Source organism: Manacus vitellinus, unplaced genomic scaffold, assembly GCF_001715985.3.
Source record: "Manacus vitellinus isolate BGI_N305 unplaced genomic scaffold, ASM171598v3 scaffold_81_pilon, whole genome shotgun sequence".
In the NCBI taxonomy this organism is placed as follows: Eukaryota; Metazoa; Chordata; class Aves; order Passeriformes; family Pipridae; genus Manacus; species Manacus vitellinus.
The window spans coordinates 1435786-1453142 of NW_021940822.1; the positions used below are offsets into that span (position 1 = coordinate 1435786).

A 17357-nucleotide genomic window follows, 5' to 3' on the forward strand; every position below is an offset into this window, starting at 1 on the left:
AGTTAAATGCTTCTGGAAAGGTGCTCTGAGACCCCCGCGGCTGCAGGGCAGCTGCCGGCACTGCCCGAAACCCGTGCGGGAGGCCTGCGCGGGGCCGGGCCCGGGGCTTGGGCGTGGCCTGGGGGATGTAGGCTGCTCTGAGGCCAGCGGTAGGGCGTGGCCTGGGCAGCGGGGCGTTGGCCTGGGGCCGGCGGGTGGGGCGGGCTGTGGTTCGGTGCGCGGCGGCGGCAGCAGCGGGATGATGAGGGTGGAGGCGCTGCGGCAGCGGGGCGACTGCCCCCCGCAGCGTTCATCACGACGACAGCGCGGCGCCAGCGAGGCCAAGGAGGGCAGGTGTGTGTCTTCCGCTGCGCGGCTGCGCCCGGCGGAGGCAGAGGCCTGCTGGTGACGCTGCGGCTGTGGGCCGCGCGTTGGGCCCTGCCCTGAGAAATATATTGCGCTGGCGTGTGTGCTGGGAGGAGAGCGGCTCTGCCCCGCCTGGGTTGCGACCCGGCGAGGGAGCAGCAGGTCTGGCGTCATGACACTGTGCGCAGGGAGGAGCTGGAAGGGACTGGCTGGCTGCCCCGCGGCTGTGCGGGTTGAGGCCGCATTTCCTCTCGCGTGGCTGGAGGCACAGGTTGGTGCTGGGTACCCGCGGGTGTCAGCTTGCGGGTACCTCCAGCACCTCGGCTCTCCCCAGTGCTCCTTCTGCTCGAGGTCGCAGACGGGGAGGAGGGGTTGGGACAGCGCTTGCCTACCTGCTTTGCCGAGCTGCAGGAAGAGTTTTTAATAAAGGAATAAAAAAAAAAAAAAGCAAAGAAAAGCAAAGAAAAAAAGTTTTAATTTATGGCTGGGGTGGTTTTTTTTTAATGTAGATCTGTTTAAGTACTGTTTATCATTTGCTAGTGAGAAGTTAACAGTTATCCCATTGTGGCTTGCACAGGTTTATTGTGGGTGTGATTAAGTCTTGTATAACTGTTTATATCTTAGCAATAGTTTAACGACAATTCTACATGTTTCTGAGTCAGAATAGCTATATAAGCAATCTCTTTGTGGCTAAGTTAAAAAAGATTCTATTTACTATTTTCTGTTTAGGAATTTTATAAATAAAATAGCCTCACTGTAACTAAGGTAATAGCTGCCATAAGAAAGTGGGAGTATTTACCTTTCATTGAATAAGGTAGTTGATGACTTCTAATACTTTTGTTCACCATCTTTTATGTCTCTGCTGATTTGAGTACTTTTCAGATTCTTATATCTGCCCTTCAGAGTCATCAGAATGAAAGACTGTCTGATGGCTTGCAATGTAGTTCCTATTTTTAAAAAAGAACATAAGCATCTCTGAGCTTGGGACTACTTCTGGCTTCAGCCTCTTTTGGTAACTGCTCAAATCAGTTGAATATCAAGGGCTCCATCAATGATCCAGAGTATTCACAGTTCTCGTGTTCTCATGTCCTGCATGAAAACAGTGGAGGAAATTCTAGGGCCTGCCATTTTTCTGGCTGGGAGCCATGGCAGAAACTCTTGAGGACAGTTGCTTTTCCCTCCAGCCCAGCAGTGCTTCTGCCAAGTGGATGAGGCAGCCTGGGCTCCTAGCTAGGGTGACCCATGGTATTGTCTTGCTAGCTTACTGTGTGTCTTCAAGAGCTGGTGTAATGGCTTCTTTTTTTAGTTCACAGTGACAACTAAATTGCTGTTATTATAGCTGGAGTCCTGGTAAGTTGCATTATTGAGATTTGTGGCTGCAGGCCATGTAGGATTAATTATCAGAGACATAATTAACAAAGGATTTCTGTTTTGCTTATCACTGTTGGTGAACCTTTACTTCAGTGATTCTTTCCTGTGACTTACAGTTGTCATTATTCTTTATCATGTCCTTTGATAATGATTCTGAGCAGCTGACTTGTTTTTTTTAAAGTTTTTGGGTTTTACTTGAATTCTTGTGGTTTCAGCAGTGTCTAAACTAGGTCTTGCAATTTGCAGGCTTGAAGTGTGAGTTTGCTTGTCACCTTATTCTTGCTGACTTTTTCCTTCATTGTTAGTTCCTTGCAAGTTTGAATGAGAATCAGAAATATGACTTTTACTGAAATCACGCCTTCAGGAACTTTAATTAAGCTGTGGTAGATGAGTTCCCAATTAAGTTGACTATAGTAGATGAGTTTCCATTCATCTTTATCTGCTTTCTTTTGTGTGAGCTGTTCTCAGCTGTCACAGAAATGCTCAGGTGTCTGCTGACAGTACTTTGAATATTAGAATGTTGAGGCTTCATCTTTTGAAGGACAGTGGAAAGGCAAGGTCAACAACCGAAGTCTTTGTGTAAAATTGGGGATTGCCTTGTGTCTTTACCCCATGCTCTTGGATTCCAAATCCAAGGGGAGACAGACTGGGAGGTTATTGCTTCCTCAAGACATCAAGCAGGAAGTGCTGAATCATTTCGATTGATTGTAAGGGCAGTCTGGCTCTTGGGAAATATGAAGAGCTCAGTGCAGGTGAAAAAGCTTGTTTGAAGCGGTTTCCCAGACTGATCCAGCTCAGATGGAGACAGGCTTAGTGCTGTAACATTGCAGAAGTTCAGGATGGGAATGCTGCGCTCTTGAGAGCAAGAACTAAAAGTTATTTTTTAATATATTCCAGAGCAGGAATACTTGCACATGCTTATGGAAAGGAGGTAGGCTCAGGTGGTTAGTACCTTAGGGGAGCTGAGAAGTATTTGGTGACCAACAGCATCAGTGCTATCAGCACTTCTTGAAACAGGCTGAACTGTCTGTCATGGCAGGCTGTCAGCATCCTTGTGGCAGTCACCTCGTCACAGCCTGGTGGTTTGTGTGGTGGCTTGTGACAACCTGCTGAGTGCTGTGCAGGGCTGGGGAAACTGGGGCAGGACTTCATCCAAACTGCCTACGTCTGCTGCCAGGAGAGAGGGGCTGACAGCAATTTGCCATCAGGAAAGAGATGTGATGAATTATGAATGTCCGAATTTCTAGACATTGTGCATGCAAGCACTGAGTGAATCCAGGCCTAGTTCAGACCTTGCTGTTCTAGCTGGTAATCCCAAAGGTTACCTTGATGCTGATATCAGTACTACAAGTACATGTCATTAACTCCCCAGTTGTGATATTTGTGCTCTGGGCAGTAGTTCATGTTTCCTACTGTCTGGGTGGTTGGCTAATGAAGAACAAAACAATGGAAGTGGTCCAAGGATTAGTGCAGAACCATCAAGCAGTTTGTCTTTATTTAACTGATACTGCAAAGGGACTGGCTGGCTGGGCCAGTGAATGGTTCAGAACAGCTAAAATTGTGAGAGCTGCTTCACTAGTTCAGGACTAGAATTTGTTGAACTTGGCTCTGTGCTTTCCTCTGTGAATGCCTGATTGATTTCTCTGAACTTTTTGAGAACTGTAGTGGTTTAAAACCAGCTGGGATTAAACTCCAAATAAGATGCTCTCCTTCCCCCTGCCCTCCTTTGGTGAGAGAGGGACAAAGGCAGAAACTATGGGTTGAGATAACAATTTACACACAAAATGGTGCTCACAGTTATTCCCAAGACAAGGACGAGATGGTGGATGTTTCTGCAGCTAGTGCCCCATAGCCTCCTGAGACAAAGACAAGATGGCAGATGCTCTCTGCAGCTGGCCTTCCCAGTTCCTGAGCCCGAGACAATGAAAAACAGTGACGGACAAAACCCCCAAAAGCTGGATCGTCTGTATTGTGCCATGCCGCCCACTCCCCTCGGCTGTGTTTGCCACTTTGGAGTCACGTCTGCGGCTTGGCTGTGTTCGGCAGGATTCAGCAGTGTTTGACTGGGTTCGGCTCGGCTAGGTTCACCACCGCTCCGTTCCCTGTGGCTGCTTCTGGCACCAGCACCCCTGATGGGCACAGTCCACCCGACTCAGCTACGTTTGCTGCCTGGAGCTGCACACTCCTGAGGGATAGGAAGGGACAAGGTCCACAGCGCTGGTCCCAGCAAATTCCCTGAATGGAACAAAACGGCACAGGTCCAGTGTACGTTCACCTTTTTCTTTCCCCTGAAACCACCTCCCCCACCCCCTGATGACAGGAGTGGTATAGAATAGCAACCTCACCAAACCCACATGGCTCTAGGCCCTACCCCCCTGCAACTAGGACAAGAACAAAATCTAGTCTTCTCCTGTGGAAGAACAGTTTTTACTTTTTTTTGTTGTGTGCCTTGATGGGTAAATAGAAGATAATTTCTTTTGTGTGCTTCATTTTGAGTTTCAAACCAGAGTTCACTAAGTTAAGCAACCATTAATTTAACTTTCTCTATGTTTGTTGTATCAGTGGAACTTTTCATTCAGAATTTTTGCTGGGATGGAAACCATGGCCAAAACTGAAGATCAAGTTTAAAAAACCCCAACCAAACAATTCACTTCCTCTGTTTCTTGGTGGTTTTTTTTTTGTTTTTATTTTGGGGTTTTTTTAGTCAGTTGTAACTTGTAGAATGTATGAAACCTGCACGTGAAAATGCTCTACCTCATATGATGCCAGTATGCTGACCTTTCTCTTATCCTAATGTGTTCAAATTGCACCTTGAAGGTCAAGATAGTGGTTGGGCAAAAGTGTTTCTGTTTCCTCTTCTGAAGAAAATAGGCTGCTACAGAATTTTTGAGGACTGTTGCACCTGTAAACAGCTTAACGTGTTAATCCTATTTCTTGTCTGGTTTGGCAGTACTTACAGCAGCAAGGTGTTCCGTGTTACCTTCTTGACTTTGGCTGCGTCTCTGACTGTGCCGCTGCTTGGAGTAACTGTTCTACTGGATTGTCCTATAGACCCTCAGCCTATAAGGTAAACTGTTGCTTTGCTTTGGAGTAAATGTTCCTGAAGCATAACTTCTCCTATGTGTTCTGTTGTTTTGTTTCAACAAACAAGAGTTAACAGCATAAAGTGGTTCTAACTGGATTAAGAAATTGGGGAGTGATTGTGATATTACCTGTAGCCAGTCTGTTTCTGAGCCATCTTGTGTAGTTGTGTGTCACTACTGATCATCAAAGGAGCTGAATTACTTTCTTTGATTATTAATATGGAAAATTTTCTGCTATCCAAGCTATCAGTGGAGCTTGTGATTACACACATGTGCTCTTGCCTTCTGTGAGACAAGAACTGCAATTTCACTAAGGACCAAGCTGTGCCCCTGATATTATCATTCTGTCAAAGAGAGGCTGCTTATCTGAGAATGAAAAATGAAAGTGGATAACCCGAATGAATTGATTTGGTGCTTTGTATCAGGGGAATCATCTGATGATGTTACGTTTAAATGCAGATCTCATAAAGCAATGCAGCTAGGTGTCTGAATTCATAAACATCTGAATTGAGGTATGTGTCACGTGTAACAGTGAATCAACTACATGAGATGTGACCTGTATTGGGAGTTGTGTGTTAAATGCTTTGACAGCTACCCTAGGGTGGAGTGAGGCTGTTTAGCGCTGCTGGCATTTTGAAGTAGGTAAAAATGCTCTGTCTGATAAATATTTATGATCAACTCGATAATTGCTATATGAAAAGGAACAACAACACTGCAAACATCTCCAAAGTTGAAAGAAACTGTAAATGTGGTTGGGTGGTACTTACAAGTCTTGCAAGTAGGCTATTAGACATAAGCTGCCTCAATGCATATCATAGTGAAATACTTTATACTGTGATTGGGTTTAACAAACCCCAATTCCCTAAAATACATTGCGACTGAACAGTAATTTTAAAAGCCAATTGGAACAGGTTGCCCAGAGAGATTGTGAAAAAACATGTAGGAGTCTCACTGGCTAATAGTGAAGTAGTAAGCCACTGGAAACTATAACGAATAATAGGAGGGAGAAAAAACTGCCTGTGAAATTCCTGCAACTCTGTTTTATTTCAAGTTCTTTCTCTATGAGTCTGTCTTGGATAATATTGATCCCAGGGAGATTTTTCTGCTTGCACACACAACTGTCCAAAGTTCCCAGCAAATGAGTTCCTTATCTGAAGCTTCTTATCCTCATCTGAAACTCTCTAAGCTTGGAAGAAGGGATGGAAAACAAATTTGTGTTAGCACTGTGAAGACAATTCTCCTGTAAATCTCTTCTGTACAGAAGCTAATAATTCAGTTGTTTTTGTCACTGTAGTAATATATACTTAAAGAAAAGTTTGCTGTCTGTAACCAGACAGATAGGAATATGTATTTTTCTCTGTTTCTGAATTATTCGTGTTGTGAACCTGTTTTCCTCAATTGTCATGGCTTTCATAGTTTCCAGTTTGTTGACTTTTTTCTTCCAGTTACTGAATCTTTAGAAATTGTAATGATTTTCACCATATGAGCAGTAGATTTGCAACGTGGTTGGTGACAAATAGATCCTGGATTCTATGAACATGGGTAAATTTTGGAGTCAGACCTCATCTTTTAAAGATTCTCTGGGTGTAAGGCATTTGCTTATGGTCATATAAAGGGTTATTAAAAGAAAAAAAATCAAAAAATTATTTCAAAACTTGGCCTGTGTATCTTTAGCATACTCCTGTGAATGAACAACTTGAAATCCTTAACTCATGGAGACTGAGGGGCTTATGTGTTAAAAGCTTTTAAGAACTTAAGAGGCTGAAACATATTCAAGTTCAGTTAAGGCTGGTTTTGGAGTCTGGTATTTTAGTTAGAGTTGTAGGCATCTTACTGCTTCCCTTCTCTGTATCTCTGTAGTTGGAACCCTAGTTGGCTTGAAACTGATTGTTTATGTGAAGGGCTTGCAAGATTGGGCCTTATTTTGTCATTTTGAGATGGGAGTTCAATACCCTTTAAGTTCATGTGCAACTTACTCCTTTGAGTTGGTCTTTCTCTAAGGGCCTGCATTCAAGTTATGAACAAGACCCTATATTTCAATATGGTATGAAAGCATGTGTGTCCTAGTGTTCAAGCTACTGGAACACTTTTCCCCCTAACTGTAAGCTGGGGGGAAATAATTAAGTTATTTTTTCTCTGAAAGTGCTGTACATTGTCAGGTCTCAGTGTATTGTAACATACCAGGCTTTTAATTTTTAAAACTTTTTTGCTTATGAATTTGTACATATCAACTTAGGAAAAATATTCTGGTACAAACAACTCATTCAGCTGAGAAAACTGCTATTCTTTTGTGTTATGGCAATGCACAAATCCTTTGCTTTTGTGTAAGATAGGTGAACTGTTGGACTTGAAGATGTAGAGATTTCTTAGGAACACATAACTGCAACTTTTCTGATGAGCAGAACCATGAAATTGTTGTGATCCTTGAAGAACAAGAGTCAATATTTCAGCTTGTTAGCTGTGGGTGTTTTTGAAATATGCTTTATGTAAAGCATAGGTCAGGGTTGCAGGAGTTGGCAAACTAGGTAAAAAACGATCCAATATGTTGCTCAAGAATGTTTGCATTTTGTGCAAAGCATCACGGGGTCTGTATTCTGTTTTGTAGTTTGAAGGAACCTCCCCTCCTGACGGGTGTACTAGAGCCCAATATCAAGTTACGAAAAGCTGAGCGGTTATGGGAAAACCAGCTGTATGGACCAGAGTCCATTGTCAATATTGGGGGTAAGCACTGACAAAATAAGCTTTTAAAGAAGGGTCTTTAAATGTTGCTCCATCGATAAAGAGTTTGTTCAGCAGTATACCTCTTAGATAACAAACTCTGTAAGTTACTTTGAATTTTTGTAAAAGTAATTGTGTTAGGCAGCAAAACCTGGCTGCAATGTACTGCTTTTCTCCTCTTTCGTGAGAATAAAATAAATCTTGTTGCCAGATTAAAAATCCCTGTCCTTGACTGAAAGCATCAGCAGTGTAGTCAGGGGCTACTTATGTTTGGAGGAAGTGGTCCCATTTCATTTGACTAGCTCTTAACTGGGAATTAATATTCACCTGCTCTTTTAATGGTCATTGCCACTGAGGGAGCTGAGTTTCATGGTCTTCATATTTGCTTTTATGACAGAAAAACCCTCAAATTGGTACATAGCATAATATATCCCATATTCATAACTCCTTCATATTCCATATTCATAACTCCTAAAACTTGAATCCTTCCTCTTCTTTTTGAATTGCAAGAAATCTAACCAACACAGGTACCATCCTGTATTTCTTCCTCACGGAATGTGTGTTCTCCCCAAATCACAAACCCATGCCACCTCTGAGCACTTTCTTAATGACTTATCTAGACTTCTAATGGTGTGACCCTCTTAGCAGGAACCTAACATTGTGCAGGGCTTGTTTCCTGTGCCTCCTGAAGGAAGAATAAGGCTAGAAACTACTCTTTACATGAGTCCTTGAGTGCTTTTTCTCTGAAAGGGAAAGGGTGTGGGAGTTCCAAGCAAGGCCCTTCCTGAAAGATCCTTCGGTACAAGAGGTGTTCAGTAATCATATATTTTTTTTTTCCTTCTGCTTTATCTTCTAATAAATTAATAAAATATTTTTAAGAAATTATTTTACCCAGTAAGAAACTACTGTAAATTCCTTCCTCAGATTACACTTTTTAGCACATTGTAAACAGAGATAGGTAAAAGTGATTACCTGAAGCTATTGATTCTTTTATGTTGCCTGGTTTTGTCAATCTCTTCGGAAACTCTTTAAAGAAACCTTCCTGCAAGGGACTATGACCTATGGATAAAATAATCAACCTGACTGGGAATAAATGTTGGAGTCTTCTTATTCTCTTTTAAAAGTGTAATTAGCAAACCTAAAACATCAGTTAAATTAGAGATGGAAAAGTTCAAGCAATGGGCTCTACTAATCTAACAGTGTTTCATTTAGTTTGGTTGTATGGAAAAGTTTGTGTTGTTTGTATTCAGTTAATGTCTTATGCTATCACACAGCTTGGCATGAATGCAGTAATTTGGCAATGCTTTTGATTTGTATGGTTGTTCGATTGCCATAGTTTTTTGTAATTCATCTCCAGAACTGATACAATATGAGCATTGGCACATGCCCAGCAGCCAACGTGGACTGTATCCGAATGAGAAGTTTTATCTAGTCAGTCTCTCATTGAAGAGTGATAAGATAAATGCAGTGTCTGACCACATTTTGTGATGATGTAGAAATTTACCCAGATGGATCCAATGACTGGCCATTAAGTTATGTTTACCTTTAACTAAGAACTTAGACCACCTGTGGGTGAAAAGCTTCATATCCTATAGACACTCCCAAGGTTTAAATCCTTCCCCTTCTTCCTGAGTTGGAAGAAATCTAACCAAATGCTCTTATTTGCCTTCATTTTTTCCCCTTCCATGTATTTTTCTTTTGCTATGACTGAAGAAGTCTGTCACTTCACTGTCTCTAAAACCTGAATTCTACTACATGCTAGTAGAAGGATCATGTAGAAGGATGTTTGCCACTGTGGGTTTGTGATCAAGCTAATCAGTTGTTTTTGCAGATATACTATTTACTGGGACAGCTGATGGGAAGATTATCAAAATTGAAGATGGGGAAATACAAACAATATCCAGAATTGGCCATGGTCCTTGTGGTGAGTGACAGCTCCTGAACATAGTGTATCTGAAAATGTCTGAGTCAAGGGTATGTGTTGCTTAAACTATGTTCAGTCTGGATTGCTCATGCAAGTGCTTATCTTACCCAGAGTGGTAATGGGGTGCCTGGACTTTTGTACTCCTTGAGTTGGGGAGGGAAGTGGAAATGCTGTAGCCAACTGCCTTCTCCAGAAATTTCTAATTTTTCAAACTGTAGATGTTCTGAACTTCTTAGCTCTTCAGGACTCAAGTATCTCCTTGAATTTGTCTAAATTCTTCAGATTTACAGTATTCCCCTTCCTCTTCGTGTAGAAGTATTCAATGTCCGGGTCTTGAGAAAGCAGCTATTTCATGACAATGTTGGACCTTTTCAGAAAAAGAAAGGTTTTTTTAATTAAAAATTAATTTAATTAAAAAAACCTAATTCCACGAACCTGCAGTAAAACTGATTCTTTCTGAGAAGAAGCATTTCATTAAATTCAATTTTCTGATATTTAACCCTATTTGAGGCAGCTGTTAGCTAGTGACTAGCCTGGCAGATTGTATGATTCTCTCTAGACTGGTGAAAACATGGCATGGGGATATCTGTTTCACTCACACCTAGAAAAGTAGGAATCTTTTCTTTAATGAAGGTATGTGCCATATGTATGCCACAGAGATTTTTAAGCTACAGTTTGAGCCAGGTGCCCACCAAGCTGCTCTATCATTCTCCTCCTTAGCAGGATGGGGGAAGAAAGGAAGACAAATAAAACCCCCTCTTAGGTTAAGATACAGACAGTTTACTGAAACAAAAGCAAAGGTCACATGTGCAAGCAAAGGAAAAAAAAACCCCAAACCCTCAAATGTTTTATTCTCTACTTCCCATCAGCAAATGATGTCTGACTTCTTCCTAGGAAGCAGGGCCTTGGCACATGTAAATTGCTTTGAAAGATGAATGTTGTAAATAATGAATGCCTCCCCTTCCTACTCCTTTCTCTTAGGTTTTATATCTGACCTAATACCATATGATGTGGAATATCCCTTTGGTCAGTTTGGGTCAGCTCTCTTGGTTATGTCCCCTCCCAAGATCTTGCCCAGTCCCAGCCTACTGGAGAGGGGAATGTTGGAGAGAGCATTAATGCGGTGCCAGCACTGCTCAGCAGTAGCCAAAACACTGGTCTGTTATGGACACCTTTCTAGCTACCAAAGCAAAGCACAGCATTGTGAGGGCTGCTGTGGGGAAAATGAACTCCATCTTACACATATCCAATACACTTATATAGGTAGCCAGAATGCCTTGTATTTGTTTCTATTTGGAAAACCATTTTAAAACTGTTTCCTAAGGAACCCACGAAGATGAGCCAACGTGTGGAAGACCACTTGGCATCAGAGTTGGGCCAAATAACACTCTTTTTGTGGCAGATGCTTATTATGGACTCTATGAAGTTGATCCTGATACAGGTATGACCTTTCTGCTCAGTTCTTCCACTGACAAATCTGGGCTTCATTTGCAGTTTTACCAGATACTGCAGGCCAGAAAACAATGCCTGTCTTCTTTGTAAAGTGATTTGAAGCTGTCTGGATGAAATGAGTCATGCAAGAACTTGATATTTATTTTCCTGTAGCAGTCACTTCCTCTCTGTATCTGTCTGTCTGGATCAGTTACTATAACTTATCTTCTGGTGTTACATATTTTTGGTTGTCAAAATTGCTACCTCAGAACCCATGAATAAAGCTCTGTGTAGCTGTTTCAGTTTTCATAAAAGGAAAGAAAAAAGATTGTTGTTACATAAACTTTTTGTTGTTTTTGCTGTACTTTTGTTTCTGCCTTGATCTTGCTGTGGTAGTGAAAAGCTTATAACTTCTCTGTAACCTAAATCTACACAAAGGGAAGAAAGATTTATTTTGGTGCAGCTGAAGATCACGTGGCTTGTTCCTGCTGAGAAAGGCACTGTTGCATTGTGCCTTTCAATGTGTCCCTGAGGCAGATCTCAGGGAGCTGTTTAGGAGCTGTGCTGTCAGAAAGTGATAGTTGGTTTTGTGTAGGGTTGATTTTTCTGTCAGTTTACCTCTGCACATTGGCTTCAGGTGGGGAGAGGCTGGCCAAATGCTAGGTGAAATGTAATAGAAAGATTCAGACTGTGTTGCCCTGGGAGAGTATTTGGATGGCAGACAGCTGTCATAATAGCTCAGTCATGACAAAAACAAGCATACAAACCCAAACCCTGTGCCTGAACATGACTTAATTAGATTTTGGTTGATTTTTAGAGATTTGACCTTAATAATTGACCTGGTAGTTTGTGGCAGAGCAGTTCAGTGGACCTGCTGATGTTTTAATGCCTAGAAAGTATTACTCTTTGTTCCTACAGGTTTATAGGGAGAGAAGGAGTAGTGATTGGCTTGCCTGCATCCTTGCCTGCCCCCTGCTTGCCTGCAGGTTGGGACCTGAGTTTGCACTTTGTTTCATATGAACTTCAGAAATGTGAAAATTTGGCACTTATCATTAGGGAACATAATCTACTGTTTCAGTTTTTCTGGAGAGTATTTTCTCCTGGTCATTCATGTTGAGTTGTTCCATTACAGGCCAAAACCTTCTTGCTTAACAAAGAGGCAGGAATTGAAAAAAGTGAACTGAATTTCGTATTAGTATTTACTCATTTCCAAAGCAGGACATACAAAAGCTTGTCTTGTGAGTCTTTTTTTTGTTTCTTTTGTAACCAGGTGAAACGAAAATGCTTGTGTCAACCAAAACAGTAATTGAAGGTCAGAAGTTGTCATTTGTAAATGATCTTACAATGACCCGGGATGGGAGGAAAATCTACTTCACTGACTCCAGTAGCAAATGGCAAAGACGAGACTACTTATTCTTGATTATGGAAGGCACAGATGATGGGCGGCAAGTATCTCTTCTCTGAGGCATTTAACTTACTGTAAGCTCAGTTGTAGGAATGGACTTCACCGCTTCCTTGGTCTTCAAATTTTTTCTCCTTATAAACCACCTGTGCAAACACTGCACTGCTCAGGAGAGGTAAGAGTATGTGTGGATGTTGCTAAAGAGACCTGCAGCAAAATAAATGAGATTCTTCTTTTTCCTTCAAGAGGACTTGCATGGAACATCTGTTTTAGAAGTGAAGGTGTTAGCATTACCTTCAGCTCAAATCCTTCACGAATGCTGCCAGTCTCAAGTGGCTTATTATTTCTTCTGTGTTCATAAACAAATGCTTCCTGGCTATTCTGCCTTTTTAACTTAAGTGAAGTGCATTGAGAAAAGATGGAATGCCTGGAGAATGAAACAGACATGAATAAATATTTGTGTTAACTCAAAAATGCTTTTTTTTTAGCCTCCTTGAATATGACACAGTAACAAAAGAAGTGAAAGTCTTAATGGTGGGGCTGAGGTTTCCCAATGGTGTGCAGCTCTCTCCTGCAGAAGACTTTGTCCTGGTGCAGGAGACAACCATGGCTAGAATCAGGAGGTGAGTATGACTTCACTGAATTTATTACCAATCTCTGTTTAGAGATTGTTTAAATAAATGAGTGGAATGATAAAAGAAATCCTACACTTTATTTATGCCTAGGTATAAGTGACAGAGAAGGTGGCCTTCCTCGATACTTGTTTTTTTTTTATTTTGCTGTAAAAATCTGCAATGCGTAATCTTTCCATCGTGGGCTCCTTACACATAGTGGAGTAAGCTGACTTTTTTTCTGGTGAGAAGAGTGTGGCTGTATTTCCCTGAACCTGAGGAATGAAAAAAAACCCTCTTTTTGAAATGAAATAATTTTGGGACTTTTATTTGTTATTTAGACTGCTTAAGATGTCCTAATCTACTATCTATAACTTTCAGGTATTATGTATCTGGGCTGATGAAAGGTGGAGCAGATATGTTTGTTGAGAACATGCCTGGTCTTCCAGATAATATCAGGTTAAGCAGCTCTGGAGGATATTGGGTAGCTATGGCAGCTGTCCGGCACAATCCTGGATTTTCTTTGTTGGATTTCTTGGCTGAAAAACCATGGATTAAAAAGATGATATTTAAGGTAAAAAAAAAAAATTAAAAAGAATTTTTTTAAAAAATCACCTTTAGTTTAGGAATCGAAGTGCTAAATATTTGTTTTTCGTGTTTCTTCCTCTTCACAGGAAGACTTAAAAAAATGTTTTGTGTTGTGCTTAAAACTGTTGTTGCTGTCCCTGGGTAGAACAGTCCTTTATATTCATAGGTAGTAAAACAGAATATTCTGAGTTGGAAGGGAGCCACAAGGATCATCTAGTCCAACTCTTAAGTGAATGGCCTGTACGGGGATCATACCTGTGACCTTGGCATTATTAGCACCATGCTCTAACTAGCTGAGCTAATCTGCATTCTGTAAAACTAACGTTTGCTTCTCTGAGTAGCGGGTAAACATCTCTTAAGTTGTCTTCCATCTTGATCTCAGGAAAGAAACGGGACTGTCTCTACTCTAGTCATGCAGCAACACAGGATCTACATTTGGATATGTGAAGACTTCACCTTTGTACCTGAAGTGCCTAAAATACTTATTGCCAGGTGTCTGAGGAGTGTTTGGGAAGTCTGGCCTGTTCTAATGACTACCGTAGGCATCTTGGGAGACAGTGTGTGTGTTATGGATGGTGTTGGGTGACATTTTGTTCTGATTCAATATGCCTTTTGTTGTGTCACACCCTGAGGATGAGGATGAGCAAGAATAAGGGCTATCTGATGCTAAAGAAACGGCATGGTGCTTTTTGGACAATACAAAGACATAAAAATACTTCTTCTGTCCTTGAAAAAATAAAAATCAACAAGTGGTGTTTAGAATGGAAGCACCATTTCAGCTAAACAAGCTCTGTGCTGTCCCTGTCTCTCCTGGTGCAGTGCAGGAGCCTTAACAAAAAATGATGCTACGGGCAGCAGAGCATGATGGCTGCTTGGCTCAGCTGCACCAGAACAAGCTGATGTCTCCTGCTTGGGCAACCTTTCAGCCTAGCTCTGGAGTAGAGTAAGCTTCTGCTGGTTGTTTTGTTTCTTTTCAAGTTGCCTTTTCACATATTAATGCATTAACCCTGTGTAATAGTCTTTACTCAAATTGTGTGCTTATGTTCTTAGCTGCTTCTTCCAAGGAGTGTGGAATGGTCTTTGCCTGTATAAGTGGCTGAGATATAATTGTGGAGAACAAAATCTTTTGTTAATTTTCTGTTTTTCTTTTCTTTTTCTTTTAGTTGCTGAGTCAGGAAACCGTGACAAATTTTGTGCCCAAATATAGCCTTGTTGTTGAACTTACTGAGACAGGATCCTACAGAAGAAGCTTTCATGATCCCAATGGAGTGATGGTAGCTTATGTTAGCGAGGCACATGAACACGATGGATATCTTTACCTGGGTTCCTTCCGGTCTCCGTATATTTGCAGAATTAATCTTCAGCATGTTTAACTGTCCCTCCATGATGAAGTCCCACTGTCCTATAGTATTCCAGAGGTACAAAGGAAGCATATATTAGAGGCAGTTTGTGACCAAGGACAAAAAGTGAAAGTCTGTTAACGTGCAGTAGCACTGTTGCCATAGGAAAACATACAGCTTGCTGTACCTGTTCTCTTCCTTGATTTGACTGCTCATGTTTTGGAGTTGGTGTGCATAATTGTTAATATCTGAAGAGTATGGTGGGGCATCTTCATTCAGTTATTTGTTCCTCAGAGAACTTCCACTGCTTTTCCGTGCCCAGCCCTGTTTGGAGTCATCTTAAACAGACATCATTGTGTTGCCTTTAATGCAACTGTATGTCTTCTTACACTGGAAGGATTTGTGATATATGGAATTTAATTATGTAATATTTGAATTGAAGATAATGGCTTGCATGTGTTTATTTCTGTTTTAGAACCTGCTGTTTAGGATTACAGTATATATTCTGATGTCATACCATGGTGCTGTGGTAGAGGCAGCAACATCCAGAAATCAACAACATGTGTAGAAATTTAGTTAGACCATTGGGTTTCTTCAATTCCAACCTGTGTAAGTAACATTAGACACTACAATTAGCTGTTAATCAGAACCAAATTTCATTGTTACCTGTGGACTCCTGTGTTTTTTTCTAGCATTGTGATCAGATGATGAATGAAAGTTGCATTTTCTATGTTATTAAGGGCTAGTCCCAGCAGGTTTAAAAAGGGTCATATGTAGTATTTCTTCCATGTTTATCAGGTCCTGTAAGTCTGTTGTTGATTATCTAGGTGACCATTCCTGAGAGACAAGTGAGAGAAGAGGGCCAGCTGCAGGAATCCTCTTCAACATGCTTTTTATGGAGAAATGGTAAAGATTTTGGGGAAGACTGGTGTCTGAAGATGGATGTGGACTCAAAGGCCCCCTGTAGAATCTAGTAATGGTGGATAAGGAAGGCTTTGGTGGAAGATTTTGGAATGCAATAGTAGCTCATGGATGCTTTCTGTCATTCCAGAGGGAATGATATACTTCCTCTGTTAACAGATACTCTGCTTGGTAAATCCAGAGAATGCTTTTCTGTCAACTGTTGCAAAGGAAAACCTGTGCCATTACATTTTGTGGCTGGAGAGGCTGGCAGCACAAAGGAATTCCAGGCACCTCAGACAGTAAGTCTTCAGAGGCTCAACTTAAATGCCTCTATGCAAATACACATAGCATGGGGAATAAGCAAGAGTTAAAGATGTGCATGTACCTGCCTGTGGTCTCATTGGCATCACAGAAACGTGGTGGCATGGCTTCTATGGCTGGAGTGTTGAAAGGATACAGGATCTTGAGGAAGGACAGGCAGGAGGCATGAGGAGAGGGTGTTGCCCTCTGTGTCAGTGACCAGCAGGAGTGCATGGAGCTCTGCCTGCGGATGAATGAGGAGCTGGCCGAGGGGTTAAGGGTCAGGATTAAAGAGAGAGCAGGGACAGGTGACGTTATAGTGGGGGTCTGCTACAGGCCACCCAGCCAGGAAGACTGAGTGGATGAAACTGCCTATAGACAGGAGGGGCCACACGTTCACAGTTCCTGGTCCTCGTGGGGGATTTCAATAACCCTGACATCTGTTGGAGGGACAACACAGCAGGGCCAAAGCAATCCAGGAGGTTCCTGGAATGCACTGACAGTAACTTCCTTCTCCAAGTGATAGAGGAGCCAAGGAGGAGAAGTGCTATGCTGGACCTTTTGCTCATCAACAAGGAGGGGCTGGTGGGGAATGTGAAGCTCAAAGGGAGCCTTGGCTGCAGGGACCGTGAAGTGTTGGGAGTTCAAGGTCCTTAGGGCAGTGAGGAGGGCACATAGCACATTGCTGCTGCCCTGGCCTTCAGGAGGGCAGACTTTGGCCCCTTCAGGGGTCTGGTTGGTAGAGTGCAATGGGATAAAGCCCTGAGGGAAGAAGGGCCCAAGAAAGCTGGTTGATATTCAAGGGTCACCTCCTCCAAGCTCAGGAGTGATGCATCCCAACAGAGAGAAAGCTGGGCAAAAATGGCAGGAGGCCTGTGTGAATGAACAAGGAGCTCCTGGACAAACTCAAACACAAAGTGGAAGCCTACAGAGGGTGGAAGCAGTGGCAGGAAGCCTGGGAGGAATACAGAGATTGTGTGAATAGCCAGAATCAGGTTAGGAAAGCCTGAGAGAATTAAACCTGGCCAACAACATGAAGGGCAACAAGAAAAACTTCCATGTGTATGTTGATGATAAAAGAAAGACTAGGAATAATGTGAGCCCTCACTAGAATGAAAGGGACAACCTGTTTACTGGGACATGGCAAAGGCTGAGATAGTCAACAACATTTTTGCTTCTGTCTTCACCAGCAAGTGCTCCAGCCACACTGCCTGAATTGCAGAAGGCAAAGGCAGGGACTAGGAGAATGAACCAGTCCGCTGTAGGAGAAGATCAGGTTCAAGACCATCTAAGGAACATGAAGGTGCACAGGACCTGTTGAAATGCATCCATGGGTTCTGA

At 42.1% G+C, this 17357-nt stretch overlaps 1 protein-coding gene across 1 annotated transcript; it reads left to right on the top strand.

Moving 5' to 3' along the window:
- The first annotated feature begins 241 nt into the window (after positions 1-241).
- On the top strand, positions 242-15254 carry APMAP (adipocyte plasma membrane associated protein). Its single transcript, XM_029964859.1, has 10 exons — positions 242-333; positions 4667-4783; positions 7405-7520; positions 9349-9441; positions 10766-10882; positions 12143-12317; positions 12763-12897; positions 13267-13459; positions 13856-14011; positions 14637-15254. The coding sequence occupies exons 1-10, from the start codon at positions 242-244 to the stop codon at positions 14844-14846; spliced, it is 1404 nt and encodes a 467-aa protein (XP_029820719.1). The 3' UTR covers positions 14847-15254.
- The last annotated feature ends 2103 nt before the right edge of the window (positions 15255-17357 follow it).

What these genes read in the sequence shown, in the direction of transcription:
- APMAP (XM_029964859.1), top strand. Translation starts at nt 242, where the DNA reads ATGAGGGTGGAGGCGCTGCGGCAGCGGGGCGACTGCCCCCCGCAGCGT. An exon ending in GTCCATTGTCAATATTGGGG is followed by an intron (nt 7,521 to 9,348) that starts GTAAGCACTGAC and finishes TTGTTTTTGCAG; the next exon opens with ATATACTATTTACTGGGACA. An exon ending in TTAAAAAGATGATATTTAAG is followed by an intron (nt 13,460 to 13,855) that starts GTAAAAAAAAAA and finishes TCTTGATCTCAG; the next exon opens with GAAAGAAACGGGACTGTCTC.